The sequence below is a fragment of the Ictidomys tridecemlineatus genome, chromosome 14, assembly GCF_052094955.1.
Source record: "Ictidomys tridecemlineatus isolate mIctTri1 chromosome 14, mIctTri1.hap1, whole genome shotgun sequence".
Lineage (NCBI taxonomy): Eukaryota > Metazoa > Chordata > Mammalia > Rodentia > Sciuridae > Ictidomys > Ictidomys tridecemlineatus.
In genome coordinates, this window is record NC_135490.1 from 65268207 (window position 1) to 65281573 (window position 13367).

Below are 13367 nucleotides of genomic sequence, written 5' to 3' on the forward strand. Positions count from 1 at the left end.
CAGAACTATGAGATATTAAGACTTATAAATTTACAGAAAATAAGTAATGTGATATTAAGATAAAGAAAGACAAATATAACACCAAGAGAATACAGAATAGAGAGGCAAAGACACTCATACACACATTCCAGGCTCATTTCAATAAGTGCTACTGGATCATTGGGGAAAAAAAATCCGAAATTTTACCTCTCTGTCATGTTATTCCTAAAATTAACATCAGATGGATCAAAGAGCTGATCTGTTGTAAGGAAAAAACCATATCATTTTGAACATTAATTGCAGATTATCTTACTGATCATGAGACAAGCAGAAAATTCTTAAATAGCACTGTAATAACTGAAACCATAAAAGAACAGATTGACAGATTGGACTTTATTAAAATTAAAACCGTCTACAACTTATTAAGAAAAAATAAGATGTGGGAGTATAGGTTGGTGATAGAGGTGACGTGTGTGAGTCCCTGGGTTTCATCTCTAGCATCATGAAGAAAAGGAAAACTCAACTTTTGATAAATAGGTAAAAGACTTAACAGGCACTTACATACATGTGTGTGTGCACACACATACCCCTGAGCTTACTCTCTCCCCTGTTTTCTCTCACACACACTTACATGCATGCACATGATATTCGAATAAAATACAAGTACAAATGGGAACACATGTGGAGGACAGGACTACTCAAATTACTTTTTTCACAGTTCCCTTGGTTCAGTCTTCAGGGGGAGGGCTGCTGTGTGTTTTTGAGTTAGAATTGAACAATCTTGTCTGCAGGGGAGAAGGCAGCACAGGGGGAGATGTGTCCTTCTGAAGCTACACGTATATATTGAGTCACTTCAAGGAAGTGATGTCCTCTTTTCAAATCCCATCACAGTACTCTCCATTGGCACTTCTCTGCCCTGTACCTAGGTTCATGGAAATGGAGTGACATGAAAGAAGTAGAGGCAAAAGTCACACCCTGTGGGGATTAGTCCTGCCTCTGCCATTGGCTGTCAAGGTGATGTTTGGTAAGTTACCACATCTCTCTGAGCCTTAGTCTTCCCATGTAAGATATTGGGTCAAAATTTATTTCAAAGGTAGTTTCAGGGATAAAATGAGATTATAAATGTGAAAATGCCCAGCACAGATTCTACGACATGGAGTTTTAAATGTAGAGGTGTAGAGAGAGAGAACTTCCTGCAGCTGGTAATACTATTCACACTGTTTTTTTTGCATGACTCATGCAATGTAAGGTCAGTACAGTGTACCTTTTTCTACTTATTAAGAACAATGAATCCATGCCCTCCAAAGATTATAATTTATTCTTGCAAGTATTTGTGTGTCAATCTGTACATTAGAATGTATTAATTAGTATCTATGTGGTTCCCTTATACATTAATAATTACAGAGATGATGAAAACATATTATTGGAGGGGGAAGTATGAAATAATCAATAGAAATAATAAACATAAGTATTCTAGGTATTCTACAGTTATAAAAGACCAAACATATCAAATCATAATAAATTATCTTTTTTTTTTTAAAAAAAAAAAGGACCTTGATAAAGACTTGTGGGATGGATCAGAGTAAGGCAAGCCATGAAATTGGCTTTGACTCACAAGACAGCACTATATTGAGGAGCAAAGTGAAAGTCAGAAACTAACTCTGGCTTAAATTCAGAGTTTCACACTGGCTTACTTTGAGCCAGGCCCCCTATGACCTACATTTTTACAGCATCTTCACAAAATAAGGTACTTGCATGGAATTTTCCTTCTCATATTATTGCCTGGAAATTGTTATGCATTTTTTGAAATCACAAACTCATTTCATTAAAAATACTTGTGAATTCCTTAATATGTATCCACACTAGATATCAGGGATAAAATGGTGCACAAAATCAAACCATGACCTCATTCTCATGTGCTCAGCCTGTGCACTAATGTCCCTGTAAAACTTGCCTGAGCTGCTTCCTCCCCTGTCCTTGAAGCTCTGGGTGCACACATGGTATTGAAGAGCAATCTGTGTGTTTACTGGGCTGTTACTCCAGCCTGGGAGGGGGCTCCACAGAGGAAGGATTAGGTCTATTCATTCTTTCTCCCCCAGTGCACAGCTCAGGATCTGACACATAGTGGGCACTCAATAAATGTTTGTTGGATGGAATCATGCATTATTCATGAGGTCTTGACACATTCAAATCCGTTAAATGAATCTATTTAAGAATATTAGAGAAATGAAAACAATTATATTCTGGAAAATTACATCTTTTTGAAACAGTCTTTGTTTTTCTTATTTTATTAGCATTTTATTAACAGCCCTAGCAGCTGCTTTAAAAATGCCCATATGCTCATAATGTTAGTGGTTTCTAAAAGAATGCATAGTATTAATGTAGTTGAAATGATACATGGTCGGCCTTTTCCTGGGAAAAAATAAAATGAGCTTCCATTTAATTGGAAATAGCTATGTATATAAATGAGTTAATATACCAGGGGATCTGTCTTTTCTAAAACAATCAACAATGGTTCATCCAGAGATGGAAAGTGATAGAAGACATTAATAGAATTTGACTTTATGACACCAAAGTTTGGCACATCCTACAAACAAAGGTAACATCTTTTACTTAAACCATTTAGTATAGATCTAAAAGTTTTCTCAAGATCATAAAAGGTACTGAGTTATTTTTGAAAAAAAAATGAAAAAATGAAATGGTCATTATTTGTGCCAAAAAAAAAAAAAAAGGTGTGGGGGGGAGAAGAAGTCATTTTTCAAGTAATACAAGGAGATTTTGGAAACTTAAGTAGCACAAACATCAAGGGAACTTTGGAGATGAAGAGATACAATTTCCATCTGCTTATCTTGAAATAAATAACATGTTTAGCCTTTAGTCATCTTGTAAAAACTTCCTTAGAAAAGGATAAAAAAGTGAAAGTATGAAAGTACCTACTTGGTCTGGTGTTTAGATCCTTTCAGGTGGGCATGATACTGTTCTATTGAATTTAGGGAGACACTGCAGATGGTACATCTGTAATTGCGCCTCAGACCTGTGGACAACAGACAGACCTGGTTAGCTCCATCTGGATCAACCACCTGAATGAATTCTAGAACATTGAAAAGTTCAAGGACAGAGGACTTCCTAGTTCATACCACCCACTACACTTCCATCCCTCCTTCTGGATCCCAGCCAGCAGATCCCTTAGTAGAAGTGTATCTGGATATATTAGAAGCAGCCTACTCCATTTTGAGATGACTGAAATTATGGAGACTTGGTTCTGTGAATTGAAGCAAAGTGTTTCTAGACATTCTATAATTCAAAAAAGCATTCTGTTTTTTTCCCCCTAAGTCATACTGATAGTTGGTTGTCATCTCTGAAGAAAAATTTGAAACATCAAAAAAACAAACAAATAAACAACAACAAAATTCTCTTTCCCATTCCTTTTCTACCTTTCTTCCATTGGCAGAATAGGAAATACAATTTTAGACATTATTCATTTAGTTTTCCCTTCTATCATACAAGATGGAAATACCCAGGAGAAGGATAAAACATCAATCTGTTTCACACCAAGTATGCCTTTCCAACAGAGAGTTTAAAAGACAGTTTACTTCATTAATAACAGTATCAACTATGGGACAGGCACTAGGGATTCCAAGATGAAGAAGATAACTTTTTGCTTTCAAGGAGTTCAGCAAATTTCATAACTATTTTGTAGTATTGACTCATCTTGAGACAAACTTGTGTTACAAACAGCTTTTACTAAATAACTTTAAACATCTGCCACAGCTCAGAGACCCACACTGGAACACTTTCCTTCTGCTAGTACGTCCTTTCAGAGTAGAGAGAAAAGAAAAGTTGGTCATGATCTGAAACTTTGGATTATATCATAGCTCAAATATCCCCGGTTGTGCAACCCACAGAAAGTAACATAACTTCTTCCCAGCCTCAATTTCCTCATCTACAAGTTGAAGACAAGCCCGACTACTTCACAATGCTGTAGTAAGAACTAAGAGAATAAAATGTTTAGCAAGTAAGGGTTATTAATATTGATATTGCCATAAAATTCTGGTTTTCCTATTGTAAAACCAAAGACATTAAACAACTGCAGTGTTTCTTTCTAATTAATGCATAGTATTTTTTTTTCTAAAAGGCAAAGCTATTCCCTATTTCCCTAAGAAAATAATGCATAATGGTTGAAAGATCTTTGCAACTTGTTACCTGGATCACTTTATGCAACTTATTTGACTTCTGTAAACTTCTGTTTCCTTTTAATGTTGGACTGAGTGACATATTAAATGTGTATGGGAGGGAGAGTCTGGTATGTAACATATGATCAATATAAGTTAGCTATGATTATGATTTTGGATAGATATAAAAATGGAATCCCTTATGTCTCAGGGATTTGACATCTTGCCCTAAAGTCTTGAGACAGATAGCAAGTGCACCCTCATTACCAAAGTGAAAGAAGAGACCCCAGGGCAGTTGGGACATTCAAGGCAAGTGGGCAAGAACCAGTGTCACACCACAAAGTGACCATTCAATGCTGGTCTACAAGGGAGTGAAGAAGAAATCAGAAGAGTCTTTCGGAAGAGGGAGCTATATTGTACTGGAAGTTCCATCTTCCCTTCTCCACAGGAGAGCACTGTGTATTTCTCCCCCACTTCAAGCCTATTGGAGATGTCTTAATAATGTTACCTAGTGAGCTTGAAGAGTATCTTCTTGCACTTGGAAGCTATGAACTGGAATCTGCACTGGCAAGACCCAAAGTACTAGTGACTGTGACTCATTATCAACTCTGATGGAAAAGTACAAGAGGTGGCAGGACTGGATGTGGCCTGTCTTATCAGAGCTTGTCAGACCAAATTAGTATTTTCTACAAACTATGTGTAGACTATACATAAGAGCAGCTGATTTAGTAATGTCTTAGATAATACACAAGAGGGTATTACTGAGTTATAGAAGTTGAGGGCAAAGAGACCTCCATAGAAAGTGTTCAGCTAGGTACTTAATGTGGCCTCAGATGAGATATTTAGCTGATATTAGGAAATGGTGAGTCCCTGATAAAGCCCAAGAGAAGAATCAGTTTGCAGTCCCTTCCATTCAAAGAGCATCTAAGCTAGCCTTGTATAGAAGCCATCAAGCTAGCTTTCATTTGCCATGTCTTTTGAATTCTTCACCCTGCATCTCTCAGCCCTAGAGAAACGAGAGGAAATCTACTGAAGGGGGGAAAAAAAAGTGAAGTCCTAGAAGACAAGCAAAACTCCAGGCAGAGAAAAAGAGAAAAAACCTAGCATATTTTCTTTCTGACAGCAAGCAGGCAGCCCTAAGTACAGAGCTGGAAGAGAGGGATACCTGGCTTCTAAAACTTTGGGGGATATTTTAAAAATATTGCTCTATCCGGAATATATTAATAACTATCAAAGAGGAGCAAAGGACTCTCTATGACATGAAAGTGGAAGTTCATGACATGTCCCAATTTTATTACAAAGGGTAGAAAAAAATGAACCCATTCTGTAGGCTCTCTGCTCACCTCACTGATTGTTTCGTTGGCTGAGAAAAAGCTTTGTCATTTGAATCCATCCCATTTATTGATTCTTGGTTTTAATTCTTGTGCTACAGGAGTTTTATTAAGAAAGTTGGGGCCTAAACCAACATGATGGAGATTTGGGCCTACTTTTTCTTCCATTAGGTGCAAGGTCTCTGGTTTAATTCCTAGGTCCTTGATCCACTTTGAGTTGAGTTTTATGCATGGTGAGAGATAGAGGTTTAATTTCATTTTGTTACATGTGAATTGCCAGTTTTCCCAATGTACGATTTTGGTGCCTTTGTCTTATATAAGATAACTGAAGTTATACGGGTTAGACTCTGTGTCCTCTATTCTGCACCATTGGTCTACAGGTCTAGGATATACAATCAATCAACATTTGAAAAAATGTTCAACATCCCTAGCAATTAGAGAAATTCAAATCAAAACTAGTCTAAGATTTCATGTCACTTCAGTCAGAATAGCAGCTATTAAGAATACAAATAACAATAAGTTTTGGCAAAGATGTGGGGGAAAAGGCACAGTCATATATTGCTGGTGGGACTGCAAATTGGTACAGCCAATCTGGAAAGCCATATGGAGATTCCTTGGAAACCTGGAAAAGGAACCATCATTTGAACCAGCTATCCCTCTCCTTAGTCTATACCCAAAGGACTTAAAAACAGCATACTACAGGGACACAGCAACATCAATGTTTATAGCAGCACAATTCACAATAGCTAAACTAAGGAACCAATCTAGAAGCCCTTCAGTAGATGAATGGATAGGGCAACTCTAGTATATATACACAATGGAACATTACTCAGCAATAAAAGAAAATAAAATCATGGCATTTGCAGATAAATGTATGAAGCTGGAGAACATAATGCTAAGTGAAGCAAGCCAATCTCTAAAAAGCAAAAGCGGAATGTTTTCTTTGGTATGAGGATGCAGACACATAATGGTGATTTTGTTGGGAGCATGGGAGGAATGGAGGAACTTTATATAGGGTAAAGGAGAGGGAGGGGAAAGGAATGATGGTGGGATGAGTTAGACATCATTACCCTAAGTATATGTATAAGACACAAATGTGTGAAAATACTCTGTGTACAATCAGTGTCTCGAAAAATTATGCTCTATATGTGTAATATGAAATGAATTGCATTCTGCCATCATGTGTAACAAATCAGAAGAAACTTTAAATATATATATTTTTAAAAAGAAGTGAAGGCAGAGCTCCTCCTCACAAGATAGTTCTAGTCAATATATTTAGAAGAAAAAATAATTAAATTACCATTTTCAAAAAAACAAAAAACAAAAACGAACCCTGCAAACACAACTTGAATAGTCAGAGGAGGATAAAAATGAAGTTCCCTTCTGATGACATCACATCCAACAGGTCCTGCTTACTGAAAGCAGCGGTCATCAGACTTGCTTTTATGTCCACAATTGAACAAAGAACAGAGCTTTCTGTGGTCCTTCACACTTTTATGTTCTGATGCACAATTCAGGGAAATCTATGTGCAATGTCCTGTGTAAGCTGGGTTGGTTAGTTTGAGGACTGTTCATTTCAATCACAAGCTGACTTATCTAATTGTTCCATTAAGAGACAATTTAAAGGGGTTGGAGATGAAGCTAAGTGGCAGAGTGCTTGTCTAACACGTACAAGGCCCTAGGTTTAATCCATAGCACTTAAAAAAATAGAGTCAATTTAATTATGGAAGAAAAAAAGGAAAAAGCAACAAAACTACAAATATTCAGGGTCTTCTCTGGAAAGTCTAAGGAACCCAAAACTTCTTGGACATGGCTTCCAACCTCAGAAACATAGACAACTGTCGAATCTTTACTTGCTAGAGAAATGACTCTCAGTTGAGTGCAGATACATCCTCTAGTGATAGTGCTAACCTTCAGATTCCCAGGCAAAACTTGTGGACATGCCGATTCTATAAGTTTTGGATGGTCCATGGAAATGTATATAATCCTCATCCTTACCATGTTCTCACATTTTAAAAAGAACTCCCCCCACATACTTGTACTCCTTTGGGAAACATGAATCCATCACAACAATACTGGGTCTTCAAAGAAAAAGAAAAGCTATTGTATAAAGAAGAGCTCTGAGCCAGGTACAATGGTTCAGGTCTGTAATTCCAATGACTTAGGAGGCTGAGGCAGGAGGACTGCCAATTTGTTACACAGCTTCAGAAACTTAGCAAGGCCCTAAGCAACTAAATGAAGCCCTCTCTTACAATGAAAAATAAAAAAGGGTAGGGATGTAGCTCAGTGGCAAAGTGCCCCTGGGTCCTATCTCCAGTACCAAAAGATAAAAATAAAAAATAAATAAAGAGTGCTACTTACATTGGCTTTCCATTTCACAGGCAAGCATGATTCAGAAAGATTATCACAGTCCCCAAACCCAGAGGCTGTAAGTTATCACAACCAATGTGGAAGTTGTCTGAAAGCTTATCCGGGGCCGATCCATTCTGCTCTTTTATGCATAGAATCAAAATATGAAAACCAGCTTCAGGCATTACTCCCTCCAGAGTTCACCATCAGTCTTGTCATAATAAACGGTAACTATTATTTATATGAATCCTCTTCAGACTACAGACTAATCAAAGGTCTCCTCATAACAAACGGAGGTTCAGCTTGGCAATAGGCATAAATATTTATGTTTAAAAATGGGCATTTTTAAGAACACCAACAAATCTAAAAAATATTCTAATCTGTTGCTTTCCATAACAGTTCTCATGCTCTGCAGCCATACAGAGGCGTGGGCAGGAAATATTTGGCACTTTATTGCAATGCAAACTACAGGGATCATAAACTGGAAAGGCAGTGCATATAAACAAGAACAAAGGTAAAGAAGGAGCAGAGGAAACCTCCCCCACACAAGACACAATGTCCTTGGTGGGAACTTAGCACTTTATTAATGATCAGTTGAAATTGTAATTACTTTGGAATTATACAACTCTTTTTTTTCTTTTGAGAACTAGAGAATCTTATTATTAAACCTAAAATGCTAACTTTCTTATTCAATTCATTTTCACAATACCATATTAGGAATATCCTAAAGCCCTTGCAAGCCTAAAGGTTATTTCAGCTATTGACTAATGGATTGAAAATATTGTCCCTCCTTCCAAGAGCTGATGGACAGTGCAGCTAGATAGAGAAGACATGTACACAAGTAAAATGTGCAGATAGACCATCAAAAGAACAACAGGGAGTTTGGCCTTAGACATAATGGGAACAAGAGGAGGGGATTGCTTCTAACTCCGAAGATCTGGAAAAGCTTTTTGAAGATGCATCACACTTGTATTTATATTTCCTAGCATAGTGTTTATAAAACAGATGGTCCTGGAGAGTTTAGCAGAATGTGTCTTTTCAAGTCTAGCAAAGCTAGATGTCCCTATGGCTCCAAATGCATCCACTCTGCATTAGAGAAACATGATCCAGCCTGTATTACAGTGCCAGGTATTTTGCTGAATGCCAAGAATATAGGAAAGAATAAGACACAGCACATTTGCTTATGGAGTTAATCAGGGATAAAAACCAGACACAAGTAAACCAGTGGAAAACACAATTAAAGGTTGTGAAAGCGTTGCACAGAAAGTAAAGAGGAGGATGAGAGGAACAGAAGTGGGAAGAGCAGTGATTTCCTTGTTTGGTTCACAGGGTTCTCTGAAGTATGAAATGAAGCCAGAGGATAATGAATGGCCTTTGAGGTGAAGAGTTGGGTCCAACAGAAGTCCCAGAAGTGGAAATGAGTTTGAATCTATCAAGGGATAAAAGGTGTGTGTGTGGGGGGGAAATTAAAAGAAAAACAATTAAGAGTACAGTTTGCCAACAAAACTGTATTACAGAAATGGTACATAGAGTTCTTTAGGTTGAGAAATTAAGAACATTGGAAATGATTAATATGTGGATAGCTCTCTTAAAATTCTTCTCAATTTATTTGAAGACTAAAAACAACTTAAAATAAAAATCTCATAACACTGTACTGTATATTATGATGTATATACATATAAAATACATAAGAACAAAGCAAAAAATGGAGTGGAACAATACTCTAGAAAGATCAGTATGTCTCACATCAGATTATATATAATATCCACTCTGAATAGTGATAATTTAAGGATAGTGATCATTCAATGTGATCCCTTAGAATAACCACTAAACAAACACAAAGTGAAAAACAGAAAAAGCAGCCAAAGAAAATAAAACAGAATAATAAGAAATAATTAACACAAAAGAAGGTAGTAAAAGAGAAATAAAAAGTAGTCAACAGATGGAACAAACAGAAAACAAAGAGCAAAATGATAAAACTGAATTCAACCAGGTTAATAATGAAATTACATGTAAATTAACTAAGTTCTCAAAATGCTGAAATTGTCAGACTCAATAAAAAAGCAAGTCCCAAATATATACTAAATCCAAAATAAAGTTTCTTTAATATTAGACAAAACAGTCTTCATGACAAGATATTCTATCAGAGATGGAGAGGATGTTTATAATGATAAGAGGTGAATTTCATCTGGAGAGCATAACGCTAAGTATAGTTTAGCTAGTAACAAGGTTAATAGTAGCTGAGGCCAAAATTGACAGAACTAAAGGAATAAGTAATAGATGCTAACCTGCCTATCTCAGTGACTGCTAAAAAAAGAGGGGAATACTCAGTAAAGCTTAAAGAAATCAGAACAAAAGTATAGTCACCTTGATATTTATAAAATTAATATTTGTAAAACACTTCATCCAATAACTGGAAATATGATCTTTTCAAATGTATATAGAAAGTAGAGAAATGCAGATTAAGCATATGCTGAGCCATTAAAAAGTCTTAGTAAATTTCAAATATTTACATTTTGTAGAGGTAGTTCTTAAATGATAATTCAATTATGCTAGAAAAAAGAAAAAGATTTTTTGAAAGACCTTAAACTCTTATTATAATTCATGATCATTACAATCCAAAGGGAAAAATGAGAAAATATTTTGAACTGATTGATAAAGAAACACTATATATGAAAATGTTAAGGTTAGGGCAGTTTTTAGAGAGAATTTTAAAGTTTTACTTTAGAAAAAAAAGAAAAACAACATTCTGCCTTCAAGAATTGATAGGAGAGGGACAAACTCTAAAAAGCTTCAATCCTGTGAAACTAGAATGAGACAAGCCAATTAAACCCAAATCAAGGAAAATGAATAAAATAACAAAGAGCAGAAATCAATGAAATAGAAAAGAAACTACAGAAAAAGAATTATCAAAATTAAATCTGCTTCTTAGGAAAGATTAATACAAGTATTATCCCTTAGTAAGTCTGGTGGAGGTTTAAAAAGAAAACACAAATTACCAAAATAAATGACTAAATATCAACATACATTCTACAGACATTTTTGAAGGATAGTGAAAAAATATAATGAATAATTTTATATTAAATAAATCAATGTGTTGGGCAAATGTCTTTTAAAATCCAGCTTACCAGAACATAAGATGTAATGGAAAATCGGGATAGCCATTTATTAACAAAAGTCAATTTGTTGTCAAAACTTTTCTACAAAGAATGTTCTAAACCCAGAGGGTTTCACTAGAGAGTTCTATTAAATATTAAGGAATTACATAATACCAATTTTATATAAACTCTTGGGAAATAGGGGAGGAAGAAAGACCAATAGATGCAGAAAACAGCAGTTAAGTTTCTGCATCCATTCATGATTAAAATTTTTAGCAAAGTAGAAGAGAACATTATGTAATGAAGACTATCTATGAAAAACTAATACTGTATCAAATGGTAACATGATAGACACTTTTCTACGATAAGGAGAAAAGCCAAGAATGTCACTGTTGTTTATTTGTTTTTCAGCACTGGGTATCAAAACCAGAGCTTCCTGCATGCATTTGCTCTACTACTACACTCTATACCCAGCCCAAGAATGTCACTGTTATCATCTCTATTCAACATTACTCTGGAGATTCTTGGCAGTGCAATCAGAAAAGAAAAGGAAATAATAGGCATGCAGATTGGAAACAAAGAAGTAAAATTGTCTTTAATCATAGATGATGCTATTGAGTAGAGTGAATTCATTCAGGTCATCACACACAAGGCCAATTGGAAAATAGATTGAATTGTATTTTTTAAATAACTGCAATCAATTGGAAATGGTTTTCTAATGCCATTTTAATAGTATCAAAAATCATTTAAAACCTTAGGACTAAATTTAATAAAATATGTGCAAGACTGAAAACTACAGGCATCTTTGAAAGAAATTAATAGGAACCTAAATATATACAGAGATATATACACCATATTCATGAACCAAAAGAAACAATATTGCAAAGACATCAGTTCTCCTATGGACTCATCAAAAATATGTTTAAATTCCACCAGGCTTTTTGTAAAAATAAACACATAGTTTCTAAAATGTATGTAGAAATCAAAAGTCCTAAAATGTCTGAAACAATTTGAAAAATAAAAATAGTTTGAGAACTCATGCTTGAGATTCCAAGATTTGCAATAGATCTAATGTGATCATGACAGCACTTCATGATTACAGGATGGACATATTATAACCAAGGAATAGGATAGAGTCCACAACTACACGTACACATCAAGGTCAACTCATCCTCAATAAAGATGTTAAGACAATCCAAGGGGGAAGGAAAGATACCTTCAATAATAGAACAACTAGGAAAATGTATGAAACAATCACAAAAAATTAATACAACCCTGTACCTCCCAATACATAATTAATTAAAATAAAAATTGTACACTTAAATATCAAGAACAAAATTAGCTTCTAGAAAAATATAAAAGGTTATCTTCATGAATTTGGAATAGGCATATATTTCTCAGGAAACAAAATTCGTTGAACATAAAAAACAGTAAATTGAATTTTATAAAAATAAAATACTTCTGCTTATAAAAAGACATCATTAATAAAACAGAGAGATCAGCTACAGCCTGGGAAAAAGTACTTTGCAATACATATGTCTAATATAGGACTTGCATCCAGAATATAGAATTTACTCCTACATATCAATAGTCAAAAGACAAATAACCCAATTTTTAAAGGGCAAAATACTTGATCAGAGATGCCATAAAGAAAGATATAAAAATGATCAATAAATTCCACATCATTGGTCACCAGGGATATGCAAATTAAAAGAACAATTAAATACTACTCACACTATAAACATTAAATAAAATAGTAAATTACCATGTGAAACAACTGGAATTTTATGTATTCTCAATGAGATTGCAAAATGGCACAACTGCTTTGGAAACTCATTGGATAGTCTCTTATGAAATTTAATACATATCTAACCATATAGAAATTCTTCTAGACATTTTCACAAGAAGAACAAAAACTTTGTGTTTGTGCATGGATATCTTTGAAACTTGTACCAGAATGTTATAGTACCTTTGTTTATAATTGCCCAAACTTCAAATGTCCATCAATGCAAGAATACATAGACAAATTATTAAGTATTCATACAATGGAATAATACCTAGAATTTTTAAAAAGATATACTGACTAATGCAACAACACAAACCAATCTCAAAAACAGGTGAAGAAGTAAAGCAGTCTGATACAAAAAAAATATCAAATATTGTATGATTCCACTTAAATAAAGTTCAAGAGAGCAAAGTTATTCTGTGGTAACAGAATTCAGAAGAATGTTGCCTTTGAGGACATTCTGCCTTTGAGGGAATTGATAGGAGAGGGACAAAATATCATTTTTTAAAAGTAGTGAATATGTTCTATATTTTGGTTAAAGATGGTAATTACAAGATGTATTAGTTTAGCCAAGATTAGATGGCTGGAGTTTTATACAGAAATCTCAGCAAATTAGAAAGTTCATTTAAGCCATTTTCTGCTCTCATTCACT

The 13367-nt window shown here is 34.9% G+C and overlaps 1 protein-coding gene across 3 annotated transcripts in view; it reads right to left on the minus strand.

Annotated features, from left to right (window-relative positions):
* The window catches only part of Zmat4 (zinc finger matrin-type 4), a 348227-nt gene that overhangs the window by 41869 nt on the left and 292991 nt on the right, over positions 1-13367 (minus strand). For 2 of the 3 annotated variants that reach the window (XM_078031256.1, XM_078031254.1), the window contains one exon: positions 2917-3013. The exons of the other annotated variant lie outside the window; for it this stretch is intronic. In XM_078031256.1, coding sequence (XP_077887382.1) covers positions 2917-3013 — 97 coding nt within the window. The remainder of the gene's footprint in view (positions 1-2916; positions 3014-13367) is intronic. 3 annotated transcript variants of the gene reach the window in all.